Raw genomic sequence first — 14713 nt, 5'->3', positions numbered from 1 at the left:
CAAGGCAGCTTAGCACAAGGAAGAGACGATCCGAAAGGAAACGCAAAGCATTCAGGCAAACAAGAGAACAGGCCCCAACAAGCCCTGAGCATCAGTGTGGGGAGAAGCGTGTCCGGAGGCAAAGGCCAGCGTTGCTCCTGTCCCCGTCCTGACCCCTGTGCCCCAGGCTGAGTGGTGTGTGATCCTGTATGGGTCCCGGGATCCTGTGTGAGCCCCAACAGCTGAGGTGCCTACACAAGTGGGGCTGGAGGGTAGTAACGTGAGAAAGGTCGAGAGAGGAAATAGGTAACCTGACTTAGAGTAAACCTGTTGTGATCTCAGATACCCTCTGAAAAAGGGGCAGCTAGTCCCCCCTCCCCCAACAGAAGGGGAATGAACTTGCAAAACCACGAACCACTGGACAGCATTTTTGCTCCCTGCTGCCCTCCCTCCTTTTACTGTACCTCTGTTCTTTTCTTCTTCCCCAGGGGTATCCATGGCGCTACCAAGTCCCTCCCCCCACCTTCCCAATCATCACTCCAAGCTGCCCACTGTGGCCGGGGCAATCAGATTAGCTGGGATCCCTAACCGGGGCTGGCCATGACAGCAGGAGTAGAGGAAGGGAAGGTGTCTGCAGTACATCCTCCTTGAGTGAAAGAAGCAAGAAATTCACACGAGCTGATGTTCTGGCCACAGTCTCTGTGCTAGAGATCAAATGGCCAGTGAAGGCAACTAGGGACCCCAGAGATGAGGGAAGAAAAGCTTCCCACAGGCAGGTCTGTTCAGGGATGGATGGATGGCATTGAATGGAGTTCAACCAAAAAAAAAAAAAAAGGTATAACTCACTTTGAAAGCGATCCCTAGGCAGGAGGGAAGTGTCAGCTGCTGTGCCTAGACACATTTATTGGTAGTGTGTTAAGAGCCAGGAAGCTGGCCTGGGGCAGTGGAACGAGAAAGACGTGTCACACCCTGGAGCCAGGGAGCCTGGTGCCTGCTGAGAAGTTTAGATTTGTGCCCTAGAGTCCTGGGGTTCATGAAGGCCTTTGAACAGGGCAGAGAAGTGTGCAGAGCAGGAATGGGGGTGGAGCCCACCACACCTTCTCTGGTGGATCATGACTGAGGGCTGAGGTTCACAATCCCCTACCAATGACCAGGCTGGAAGGAAGTGGCATGGCTGCATCCTCACTTTCCCCGTGCGCTGGTCAATTACCTCCCTAGTTTTTAAGAACTGGAGAGTGGATGGTCTAATCTCAACCATAATGGAAATTTCAGTCACACACACTTAAAGGCAAACTTGCATGAATCAATAGCGTATTGATTTACACTACATTTATTTTCCTTTACACACTGCAGAAAATGTAATTATCACTCAATTATAAAATTACCATTTTACAATAACACATCTGACTGGCTCAGCCTGCAGCCAGAAGCCGGAGTGGTCCCTGCCTTGCTCTCCTGTCTCAGAGGTGACCCAGCCCCACCCTGCAAGTTACTCCCAGAGAAACATCTCATTGCACTTTTGTGCCTATGGGGCTCATCTCCTATAAGCATGCCTCTGCTTTGAGGAGCAGGCTGGAAAGGAAGGGACAGCTACTCCCTTCTGTCTATAAGAGTATCCTTCACTGTAGACCCTAGGACTAGCTTCTGGAATGCATCATCCCAATGAAGCAGACAGCTTTAATTGTTTATTAAACCAGGAAAAAACTATGGCATTCTACTATATAACTTTCCTGGTGGCTCAGAAGGTAAAGCGTCTGCCTACAATGCGGGAGACCCGGGTTGAATCCCTGGGTCGGGAAGATCTGCTGGAGAAGGGAATGGCAGCCCACTCCAGTATTCTTTCCTCTCTCCCACCCCCCACCCCAGCAAAAAAAAGGAGCTCAAAGAATCTAGACAGCTTCCCTTGTGGCTCAGAGGATGAAGTGTCCGCCAACAATGCGGGAGACCCGGGTTCAATCCCTGGGTCGGGAAGATCTGCTGGAGGAGGAAATGGCAGCCCACTCCAGTATTCTTTCCTCTCCCCACCCCACACCCATGAAAAAGGGGCTCAAAGAAATATAGACAGCTTCCCTTGTGGCTCAGAGGATGAAGTGTCCACCTACAATGCGGGAGACCTGGGTTCGATCCCTGGGTCGGGAAGTTCCCCTGGAGAAGGAAATGGCAACCCACTCAAGTATCCTTGCCTGGAGAATCCCATGGATGGAGGAACCTGGTAGGCTACAGTCCTTGGGGTCGCAAAGAGTCGGACACGACTGAGTCACTTCACTTCACTTCACTTCTTCTACTATATGCCAAGGCATGTGTTCAAGCCCTATGTTGGATGATGCTATGCAATGCTGAGCAATGTCACTGATCTCATGGACCTTGGAGGCTAATGAGGGACAACAAGAAATATACAGGCACTAGTATCAGAGGGTGCTAAGTGCTGGGACAGGAGTGGTACAGTGTGCTGTGCGGGCTCAAAGGAGGGGCACCACAGGGGACAAGGCAGGTTTCCCAGCAGAAGTAACTTTTAGGAGGAAAAATGAATAGAAGTTATTGGGCTTCAGGACTGAAAGGAGGAGGAGTATTCCAGGCAGAGGGAGCATCATGGTGAAGGCCAAGGTGGGGCGGAGGTTGGGTGCTGCCACGGCCGCCAAACAGACCAGCATTTCTAAGAAACAAAGATATTCATTATTGTTGGAGTGTATAGTTCAAGGGCAGGGAGAACAGATCGCTGCTCAGGTAAAGCTGGAGAGGTGGGCAGAGGTCAAGTTCTGTTTCAGAGTTTGAACTTCATCCTGAGAGAAGTGGAGCAGTGCTTCATGTGTTTATGGAACTGCCATAATCAGACTTCTGCTTTAAAAAGATCATTTTGATTGGAGGTGTGGAGAATGAATAGGAAAGTGGGCAGGGCTGAGTTCTGGGAGGCCAGTCCACGAGGGAGATGAGGGTTCTTGAACACAGCAATAAGGATGGAAACAATTGGATGGTTTTGATAGGGGTTTAAAAGGTAGAATCAATGCATCATTAATATTTGGTGATGGCTTGGACGTGGAGGGTACAAGAGAGAATAACCCTTCATGTTCTCCCTTGGGCAATAGGAGAAGACTGGGTGAGTACCGTTTGGAATAGGTTGATTTCAAGGTCATGGTGGGGCTCTGGTGGAGACAAGGGATGAAGCATAGCATGTATCCTTCTAAAGCTCAGGAAAGAGGATAAGGCTGGGGACAGTGTAGAAGCTATCAGCATAGAAAGAATCGTCAGGTAGAGTAACACTGTCCACTCGCACCTGGAAACTTCTGAAGGCCCGTGCAAAGGGCCCCTGTCAGGGCACGTGTGGTTGAAATGAAACCTCCTAGGAGGTCTCATCCTATGGTCTGTCTCTCCATGCCCAGGTCTCCAGAGTGGCAGGAAACCCACGACCAACGGAAAAGCCAGCTGTATGAGGATAAGGACAATGGCGAGTTTTGGTACTTTATTATTATTATCATATTTTAAATCTTTAACCATTGCCCAAACCCTCAATCCCCACCCTTTCCCTAAACTTTTGTGAGAATGAGGATTAGCTTTGCAGAGACCTATATAGAAGGAGCTTATTTTCTCCACCAAGACACCAAAGCTTTGAAAAGGATATTGTGTATTCTCTCTTTGCGTGAAAGGCCTTTCAGCTCTGAAATATTAGAACTTGCAGCAGATGTTAACGGTGAAAAGGAATATTAGCACTAAAGCTTTGAAATCAGCAGTTTCCTGGCAACCAGGATACATGGTTATCAGGCGTGTAAATTCTTTGGCATCTTTTTGGAACCCTGGAGTGCCACAGTCTTTCCTGGCATGAATCATAAAAGAGCGACTTGAGGTTAACCTCCCAGCCCTCTCTCTAGAGTTCAGAGTAAGATGTCAGTGTCATAACTCAGCAGCTATGTAAGACTAGATGCTTTAAAACATATCGTCAGATAAAGAAGATGTAGTACCTATATACAATGGAATATGACTCAGCCATTAAAAAGAATGAAATAACGCCATTTGCAGAAACATGGATGGACCTGGAGAATGTCATACTGAGTGAAGTTAAGTCAGACAGAGAAGGAGAAATATATGACATCCCTTGTATGTGGAATCTAAAAAGAAATGATACAGTGAACTTACAAACAGAAAGAGGCTCACAGACTTAGAGAATGACCTTTATGGTTGCCAGGGGCAAGGGATAGTTAGGAAGTTTGAGAAGGTCATGTACACACTGCTGTATCCAAAATGGATAGCCAGCAAAGACCTACTGTATAGCACATGGAACTCTGCTCAGTGTTACGTGGCAGGCTGGGTGTTGGAGGGGAGTTGGGGGACAATGGATACGTGTATATATATGGCTGAGTCCCTTTGCTGTCCACCTGAAACTATTGGAAATTTGTTAACAAGTTATACCTTAATACAACATTAAAATTTTTTTTATTTTAAAAAATTTGAAAAACATCCTCAGCCCTACGCTCACATTGTAAAGGATAAGATGGACATTTCTTTGATGAATTGTCTAGTTTTTTCAGTGACATATCTAAATAAAATTTAGCATGTGTGAAAAAGAGACTAGGTCTAAGTAATTGAGAATCAGAGGGACAAATATAAATTAGAAGGAAAAATATTTTCAGCCTTGCAACTTTAATCAGAGGCATGATTTTAGGTGTTGAGTCCATTGTATTCTGATAAGGGCTTCCCAGATGGCTCAGTGGTAAAGACTCCACCTGAGATGCAGGGGACACAGGATATATGGGTTCCATCCCTATGTCGGGAAGATCCCCTGAAGAAGGAAATGGTAACCCCTTCCGGTATTCTTGCCTGGAAAATCCCATGGACAGAGGAGCCTGGCGAGCCACAGTCCATGGGGTCACAAAGAGTTGGACATGGCAGAGAGATTGAGCACACACCAGCACAAGACTTCAATAGAGCATTTGGCAAAGGGCCTATGGAAAAGTGACTTTATTAGCACAGTGTAGGACCCAGGACAGAAAGAGACTGACAGCCATCTTGCTGGCCAGGAAAGGGGCCTACAGAACCCGTAATTTGACTGTGTCCTTGGGCTTCCCTGGTGGCTCAGCTGGTAAAGAATCTGCCTGCAATGTGGGAGACCTGGGTTGGATCCCTGGGTTGGGAAGATCCCCTGGAGAAGGGAACAGCTACCTAGTCCAGTATTCTGGCCTGGAGAATTCCATGGAGTATTCCATGGGGTCGCAAAGAGTCGGACACGACTGAGTGACTTTCACTTTCACTTGTCCTCCCAGGAGAAATCAGAAGGGCATTTGCCCACAAATGAACCAGAATGGGGTTCTGGTCTTTGGGTAGGATAGTGGTAAATCAATGGACACTGTAGTTGACAGGCAAAGGGACAGTAAAGTGATGGGAACCTCCACCCAAGGAACAAACAAATGGTCACTAAAGCGATGTGTCTCTGTTTATAACAGGATGTCATGTCAAGATTTCCGAGATAACTTCTTCGGCCTGTTTATATGTAACCAAGTTCCAATCAGCCTGGACCATGGAAGCATGCTCCATGAAAGATGGTCCCAAATGACGTTTAAGGACCACCTAATTCCAGGAAACACTGAAGGTAGCTATGACAGTAATTATTCTACCAGGTGAGAAGCTGCCAGCTCTTGCCCTGTCCTGGCTTAAGCTCTCAGTGGCCCTTGATTCTAGACCATCAGCCTAAAGAAGGGGAGGACTTTGTCAGCCCAAAGGGACAGCTGTGTTTCTCCAGGAGAAATGATTGCTGGAGGGGGTGGGTGGGAGGCTCTCAGATGTGTCTCCCCTGGCTTCTTGCTTTCCCACAGCCCTTCTGCTAACCTCCACCACCTCCCAGGACTAGAATGGGCCCACTGCACTTCAGTGATTATCCAGGACTTTGGGAGGGCTGTGAGAAGAACACTGGACATGTGTCAGGCCCTGGGTTCAACCATTGTCTTTGCCACAGGTTGGCTTTGTGGCTCTGGTCTCTCTGTCCTCAGTCTCCCTAACTGTTCCCAGTGGAATTAGTCATCTCTGTCTGCCCCTGGAAGCCACAAAGCCCCATCCAGGCACCAGGGAGCATACTCCTGCCCCTGTTGGTTGATGTTGACTGGTACCTGCAGGCTGCAGCACTGTACTGAGGTCCAAGAGGTGGGCGCCTCAGAGCCTGTCTTTGGGCTCCTGGAAGATGAATTTTATTGATGAGATTTTAAGGGAGTAAGTGACATACTCTCACTTGCCTCGGCTCCCCTTTTCTGACATGGATGAGTGAAATATCACCCTCTGAAGATGAACCTGAGTGTGATTACACACCCTGGATAGTAAAGGCTATGCAAACAATGTATTTGTGTGTGTGTGTGTGTGTGTGTGTGTGTGTGTGCGCCCTTGCACCTCGACATGCGCATCCCCTCTCCTTGGCACCAGTCTGCCAAGTATAGTGTGTTTGAATGATCTCACCACCCACCCTCCCCCAGTCTTTTCACTCTGCTGGTCAGAGAAGCTAGTCACCAGGAGGCCATGGGCAGATTCTGAGAAGTCACTGAGTCACTCTTAGGCAGCAGGTTGACTGATTTAATCTTCCTGAGCTCCACCTACCCAACTGTGGGGCTAAAGCCCTCTTCCCTAAATATAGTGCAGGTCGAGGAACTAGCCAGAATTATACATTGGTGCCATTGTTAGTAATTCCTTACAAGGGAGAGAGGGCAGGGCGGCAGCCAACAGCACCGGCTCTGTGCTGCTAAGCGCACCTGGGTGCATCACCTTAGATCCTCACAAAAAAGCTGACAACTGTGATGGTCATGTATGTCTTCCCTCTTTGCCTTTCAGAGTTCCCAATTGTGCCTTAACCTTCTGATGTTTACTAATTCATCTCTCTCTTGATTTATCTTCATTCATTTTTCATATGTTATCTCCCACGCATTTGAATCTCATGGTTTTCACATTAGTGGTCTCCCTCTGGCTTTGGTGAGGACACTCGGGTAGCAGAGTTCTATGAATTGACATCTCTCAGCCTCCCTTCCTCTGTCTCCATGTGTGCTTGAGGGTTTGACATCATTTCACGGCTCCATGGTTGTCACCAGTGCATAAGCTCATGCATACCTGAGGCCTCGGGAATCCCACTTTAACAAAAATTGTTTATGTTTAGTCACCAAGTCATGTCTGACTCTTTGCGACCCCATGGACTGTAGCCCACCTGGCTTCTCTGTCCGTGAGATTTCCTAGCTGAGAGTACTGGAGTAGATTGCCATTTCCTTCTCCAGGGAATCTTCCCAAATCCAGGGATCGAACCCACATTTCCTGCATTGACAGGTGAATTCTTTACCATGCACCAGGGAACTTTATAAAAATAGCCCTCCATTTTACAGTGGAAGAAACATTTTCACCACATAGGAACTATACTTTCCCTCCTTGTTTTTAAGAAGAGACTAAGGCTCACAAAATAAAGCAGCTTGTGCCACAACTAGTAACGATGGGGACTGGAACCCTGGTCTTAGGTCTTCAAATGCAGAATTTCTTCCACAACCCACTGAACTGGGCTTGGCTCTCTGAAGTGGTCATGGTTCCATCCCAGAACCCCAGGGACAAGCTGAGGTCAAATCTCTGCTATTCTTCATGCAGGATACCAGAGGGGCATGCAATACACCTTCTCTGTGCCAGACAGCATGGAAAACAACAATGTCATCATGTCCTTCAACATTGGGCCACAAAATATAAAGGCAAAAGACAGGACATTTCCAGTGAAGTATGAGGTGTTCAAGGTAAGGCAGTATGTTTCAAGGCGTGCCCTTTGGGGACATTTCCACACACCTTGGGTGGAGAAAGCAACTGACTAGCCTGGGAAATTTCACTCGGCAACAGACTCAGAGATAAAACCCAAAGGGCAATTGAGTTCACCGGGTTCAAGTCTATAAATTTGCAGGGAAATCCTGAGACAGAAGAGTACAATGGGACACACCTCCTGTCCTTGTCACTTGTCACAGTTTCCTGGTACGCTGGTGGCTCTAATGCTTGTTCCTCAAAAAGTAATCTGGTCCAAGGCCAGCTGTTGCAACAGTGCGTATTCCCAGGACCACCCTCCAACCTGCTGAGTCCCAGTCAATCCCCCTGGACAGAGCCTGAAAGTCTGCATTGTAATGAGCTCTCTGGAGACTGCGTATACCCAGGAATGTTTGAGGATCATTGGTTACACTCTGGGAGGAGTTTAAGGAAAAAAAACAGTCCTGGGTATACATCTGGGAGGTACATTTTTCTCTCATGCTGAAACTAAAGTCTGGTGAAAGTTCCATGGTTGGCTTACAAGCATCTGCTTGGCCACTCATCCGAGGCCAGGTCTTCCTCTCTACCCAACCTCCTCTCCCCTCCCCTCTCATGCCTCTCCCAGCCAGCCCTTCAGCTCTGAAGGGGTCATCTCCTCTCCTCACCTACTCATACTCACCTGCACACACCCTAACTGTGAGTAGATGATCAGGGTATTCATTTTTTTAAAATTCCATGTAAAATAAAGGAGTTACAAAAGAAAATCTGACACCTTTGATCCCTTCTCCTTTCCCAAATAATTTAATGCATCCCAAAGATCAAGTGAAGGGTCCTCAAAGCATACACCCTGCAGCCTCTGCACAAACATGGATAGCTAAGTGCACCAACATCCAATGCAGGGATCCTCTGTCCCCATGTTAGAGGTGAAGTGACATTGTCAGAGTTAATGGCAGATCTGGGAACTGGGCACCAGATGTCTCTCAGGCCTTCAGTACACCCATCATCTGTGTGACTGGAGCTCTGATTATGGCATCTTTAGGATGGAGCCCAGGAATGTTACCCAAGACTAAGGCAATATTCACATCTAGGGCTTCAGCCTCCTCATGGACAGGCAGAACTTCTGGGTCCTGAAACAGTCTTGTGTACTGGCTATGGTTCACTCTAATAGGAAGGCCTTGCTGATAGAGAACTTCAGAGTTCCAAGCATGTTCACATTCATTGTCTCAAAAACCCTAGTACACCTGCTTTTATAGATGTGGAAGTCACAGGTCAGGGAGAATGAGTGTCCTGCCCAAAGTGCAGCAAGATGGTGACGGGGGTGTGCTTGAGACCAGAACTTGTGGCCCCAGGACCAAAGCTCTCAGCAGGACTTAGGCATGTGCCTTTCTGGTGATGCTCACAGTGCAAAGAAAAACAATGCTTCTGGTTCTAGAAGGTGGAGAACCCTTTGGATCCTGCTCTCTCTGAGCACATTTTCACTTCTAGTTGCATGAAATCAAAAGACCATACTTTTGAGGCACCTCAAACCAGCAGAGACTATCAAAAGAACATCTTTGGATGCTGTCATGGACAGTTGTCCTTTTCATCACCACTGGGCACATGTGAACCCTTTCCATGTGGGCAGGGACTAGGCAAGGCTTGGTCTCCCACTGCGGCAAAGAGGTCAAATATTGCCTCTCCCAGCCCTTGGATACAAAAGAGTAGACTGTTGGGCCAGGCTTGTCCGATCAGATGTTCTTGATCACTCTAGGGCTTGAGTCTTGAAAAAGTAACTAAAGGTGTGGGGTCAGCCAAGGGATTCTTTGCAGCAAATCTTTGGGCCCACAAGCAGCAATGCAGTCAGATCCAGTGGTGGTGTCCAGCTGTGTAGCCACCTCTTTTCATTCCTGCCCACCTTCCAAGTTGCATTCCTTAGATTTCCCGTTGATTCTGTGACTTTCCTTTCCATAAAAGACTTTTTTCTCACTCCACCCTAGATTGGTTTCCACTGTGTTTGGCCAAGGATCCCAACTTATTCAGGTGCCCCCTAAGAGGACCCTCAACTTAAAAGTCCCCCAGCTCTCCACCTCCAAGAAAAACAAAGCAAAAGGAGTTGGGAAAGGCTGGGAAGGAATGAGGCATCTGGTATACCCAGGTAGACTTTTACAGTTCAGGACCAGACAGGACTACTAAAAATATTTCAGCCTACTCTTCCATTTCCTAATGAGAGAAGTCCAGAGAGGATATAGGGGCTGCTCTCAGTGCACAGAAGTTGGGTGTGCACTTTTTATTGTCATTTGGACAATGTAGCAGCCTTGTGTTTACTGATTTGCTCGAAGTCTTTATCGTTCAGGAGCAAGATTGTAATCATATCTGTTTTCTAAATGTTGCCAAGCCTGTTTGTCTACTTTTCAACTAGAGCTGCCTTATTTCTCATCTGCCCACCTTGCTGAAGAGACATGCTGACCTCAGCTTCCCAGGTGGCTCAGTAGTAAAGAATCTGCCTGCCAATGCAGGAGACATGTCTTTGATCCCTGGGTCGGGAAGTTCCTCTGGAGAAGGAAATGGCAACTCACTCCAGTATTCTTGGCTGGGAAATCCCATGGACAGAGGAGCCTGGTGGGCTACAGTCCATGGGGTCGAAAAAGAGTCAGACAGGACTTGGTGACTAAACAACAACAACGTGCAGACCCATGAGCTCCTCAGGCTCCCTGGAGATCCCACTGGATCTTGTAAAATCCTGATTGAGAGGGTTCTAAACACCAAAGAGCAGTCCAGACCTTGACATCTCAAGAGACACTGGTGGGGTCCTTCCATGGTTCTGCTGAGAAATAGGCCATGTTAATGCCAGCAACTAGGCTTTGAAGTCTCCAGGGCTCCAGTGGTGTTGTGAGGACAAGGCTGCCACCTTGGCACGGGCTTGTGACCCTCCAAGTGTTATGGGATCAAGGCTTTGCCTTGCATCATACCAAACATGGGTGATATGCAAATAGGCAGGGAGAAGACCGAAAGGAAAAAGGGAAGGGTGGACAAGCTTCATCCTCCCCGAGCCTGGACTTTCCACCTCCCTTCCAGCTTACCCATGAGCTCCAGAGACGTCTGAGGAAGGCAAGTCAAATGGTCTGTACACCTAAGTGGAGCTGAGGATCAGCAGTAGAATAGAACTGAAACCCATGCCAACATGAAATACAGTGTCTGGAGGTGGTGGGTATTAATTGAAAAGGAAGCAACACAGCTTTCTCTATTCTCACGTCCGCTACTGAGACTGCAGAGCCTCAGTTTCCACACTCATAGAATAAGGAGCCTACCTTCTGCTTGGGATTACTGTGACAATCTAATACATTACATGGAAGTACTTTGTAAACCCTGAAGTGGCTTAAAAATGGGACTCCATCTTCGGTGCTTCCTTCTACAACATGGGCAGACTGGAACATAGACATTTCCCCATTCAGACACACACATACATCCCTACAAACACTGGGATACAGTGGGGTGGGGGACATTAGAACAAACTCCCATCATGCTTTACAGCAATCTGACAGAACAAATTTCCTTCTCATTGGAGCTCCAGAGCTGGAGAATTTGCGCTTGATCCTGTCCCCTTCACCGTTTACCTTTTCCTCTCAATTTTATCATCATTGCTGTGAAGAGCAACCAAGCTGAGATGATAAAGGAAGACTCTCCTCTCCTCAAACCCCTCCCCCACCCTTGATTTCCTTCCCCTTCAGGTCTCTACAGCAGCTGGCTTTCCTTTCTTGCAGCTTCACATGGGGAAAGAGTGATGGTCCCCATTCATCTCCCAGGTGTTCCAGGGAACAGGCTGGGCGTGCAAGAAAAAGGAACACAGCCCTGGACTAGGCTGCTCGGATCTGCTCACCTTTGGGTTTTTGTTTTGAGTTCCTGAACCTGCCTTTCTTCTCTTCCCACAGGTCGACTATCAGGTATGGCCACCGCCCTTGCTGTCTGTCATTATTGCTGTGCCTCTTTCAACACCCTTGACCTCCATGTGTCTCTCGCTGTTCGGTGGCTGCCAGTTCAGTCTTGCTATGTCCTGCAACAGACACAAGCTTAGAACCTCCAAACAGGTCAACAACACAGAAAATATTTCAGCTGCGCTCATCTAAAGCTGGATTCCTTGGGTTGTTCTCTGGCTTGACATCCCAGAGAGGCTGCAACCATGAAACCATCCTCAACATTTGGCCCCTGATAGATAAGATTGATACTGCTGATTCCTTCTAAGACGAGAGACAGGACTAACGGGTATCTTTAGCCTCCTGTATTCTTTTTCAGCCCCCAAACTCACCACAGCTAGGATGCATGCAATGCAAATACAAGCTCAAGGCATGTCCTCCAACCCTTCTTACAACATCACCGCCACCACCCTCCTGCTAGCTGCTGCCTCCACTACAACCCCACCCCCCACCCCAGTAAATATTGTGGCTTGGCATGGGTGAAAGGTGACCAAAATATGGGTAAGGATGGAGAAGGAAAGACAGAGTTTCGGAAACCTGACCTCCCAGGCACTCAGACTGCTTAAATAGATGTGAGCTCTGTGGTGCTGTTGTTGCCAAAGGGAGGTGCATGTGACCAGACTGAGGATGGAAGGGAGAAGAGATGGAGCAGGATGGAGCCACAGTCAATGAGTAGTGACTGCAGCCTGCTGGCAGGTCCAGGGACCCTCCTCCAGACCTCCCAGAGGTACCCCGACAGGGAGACAGAGGCTGGGACCAGGGTCTCTGAGCAGGGGACACACAGAAGCCCAGGCAGACTGCAGACAGCGAGGAGACCTGTCTGTCACAGTGGCGGCACAGCCACAGAGCTGCATTTAGGGTCTGACTCTGGTTCTCAGCATACCAGTCATGAAATTAGAACTGCGGGAAGGACTTCAAGGGCAGCACTCAAGTGCAAGAAACAGGTCAGGGTTCTAGTTCTCAGAGCTGGAGAATGAAATGAGGACTTGATTAAAGAAAAGGCATGAGCCCCTTCCCTGGAATTACAGGGTCAGGTCTTGTGATTGTAGGAGGCTCAAAGCCCACACACCTCTGCACACACTGCCTCCCCATCTGCACCTGCGCACACACACATCTATGTATACACACACACACATGCAGAACAGTGCTGACTCTCTGGAGAACTGATATCATTGCTTTTGCCAGAAAGGCCCAAGCGAGGTAGGCTCCAAACCTACTGGGGCTGCTGCTGCTGTCAGCAGAACCACTGTGGAGCCTCAGCCCAGCTCCCTGCTGCTCAGCAGCCACCATGGTCTCCTCGTGCAGCCCAGCCTGGTCCCCAGCCCCTGCAGAGAACCTCTCCCGTCTCCCTGCTTCCCTCCAAGGCAGAGCTCACAAGCAGTCATTTCACGCTGTGTGCTCATTCTAAATGGAATCCCAATCTCAACCGTATTGGGGAAAATTTATTTAGTAAGGGGTTTTTATTATGTAATATGTATGTGACATCCAGTAATAGGAACTGCGTTATATTTATTGTTTTGTCTCTAAGCAAATATTGAAATAAAAGCAAAATGATCAGGGCCTATTATTCTCCAGTGAGAAGGCATTTCAGGACTTCACTGGAAGGACCAGATGGAGGGAGTGAAAGGCCCCCAGCTGCACAGTGCTACAGGGGTCCAAGAGTGCTTTGCAAAAGAGCCCAGGGAGAAGGGACTTTAGGGGCTCCGAAGGTAATCTAGTACTGGAAGAATCTCACTGGTTTTCATGGGATTCGTCTTTATATATAAGCAGAGCGATAAACCCAGAAGCCCAGGATGCTGTAAGGTTTAATGAAGTAAAGCCATGTGTCATATTTCCTCGCATTCATTGCAGTGTTAGCATCTATATTAAATAACAGTCTGAACTCTGTTGCATTTTGAGACTTCAGGTAAGCAACTGTCTCTCCCTTTTCAGGGCCTGTAGGGCTGTTCTGAGGGATAGTGAGGGGCCTGGGAGGAGGGGGGTCTCTCTCAGTGGCTGGGGCCCATAGACATAGGGGATTTCTCACCGACATCCCATCTCCTCCAGTTCCAGCACTTCCAAGACAGATTGCCATCCACCTTCTTCTCCAAATTCAGGATTGCTGAGAAGGGCATTGTGTCTGAAACCACGTGCAACCTCACAGAGTGCTTCAGTCTGAGCCCTGGGACCTACGTGGTGGTCGTCTCCGAGGGCAGAGAAGCTGTTGAATTCTTGCTCCGAATCTTCCTGAAGATGCCAGACAGTGACAGGTACAGAACTTCTGGGATTCTAAACGTTTTTATCCTACTTAATTTTATAAGAACACATCACATCATTCTGTACAGCAATGCACTGTGTCAGTGGGGTACACAGCACAGCCCTCACTCTGGAGAAACTCAATGCCAAGTCCAATGCCAAGACGAAAAAGAGGGTGGGGATGTTGTTTGATAGAAGGCAGGGTCACATGGGAGACAGCCAGGCAGGGACCCATCTCTGGAAAGAGGGCCAGACGAAGGCTTCTTGGGGGCATGGCATGTGAGCTAGTCCTTGAGAAAAACATAACTCAGAGTTTCAAAGGGGAAGGCAGTGCTGTTGTTCAGTTGCCCGATAGTGTCTGACTCTTTGCGACTCCATGGACTGCAGCACACCAGGCTTCCCTGTCCTTCCCCATCTTCCAAAGCTTGTCCTGACTCATGTCCATCGAGTCGGTGATGTCATCCAACCATCTCATCCTCTGTTGTCCCCTTCTCCTACCTTCAATCTTTCCCAGCATCAGAGTCTTTCCTGATGAGTTGGCTCTTTGCATCAAGTGGCCAACGTATTGGCGCTTCAGATGCAGCATCAGTCCTTCCAATGAATATTCAGGGTTGATTTCCTCTAGGATTGGCTGGTTTGACCTTCTTGTAGTCCAAGGGACTCTGGTGGAGGAAAAAAGCATGAGTAGAAGCAGGGAGGTGGGCAAGGATGGGGCTCATTGAAGAATAAGCAATGCTGTCCGTAACACGCAGGGAGGTGGTACACGGCATGCATGGTAGTTGCCTGAAATGTGGCCAGAATGTGGGGTCACTGCCAAG

The 14713-nt window shown here is 48.3% G+C and overlaps 1 protein-coding gene across 1 annotated transcript in view; it reads left to right on the top strand.

The window, feature by feature from the left end:
- The window catches only part of CAPN13 (calpain 13), a 55169-nt gene that overhangs the window by 29567 nt on the left and 10889 nt on the right, over window positions 1-14713 (top strand). The window contains exons 8-11 of the mRNA XM_068981028.1: window positions 3357-3431; window positions 5412-5560; window positions 7573-7724; window positions 13707-13909. Of these exons, the coding sequence (XP_068837129.1) occupies window positions 3357-3431; window positions 5412-5560; window positions 7573-7724; window positions 13707-13909 (579 nt within the window). The remainder of the gene's footprint in view (window positions 1-3356; window positions 3432-5411; window positions 5561-7572; window positions 7725-13706; window positions 13910-14713) is intronic.

The sequence above is a fragment of the Capricornis sumatraensis genome, chromosome 1 (genome assembly GCF_032405125.1).
Source record: "Capricornis sumatraensis isolate serow.1 chromosome 1, serow.2, whole genome shotgun sequence".
NCBI classification, from domain to species: domain Eukaryota; kingdom Metazoa; phylum Chordata; class Mammalia; order Artiodactyla; family Bovidae; genus Capricornis; species Capricornis sumatraensis.
Note: the sequence above shows the minus strand (reverse complement) of the source record. Positions and strands in the feature narration are given on the sequence as shown.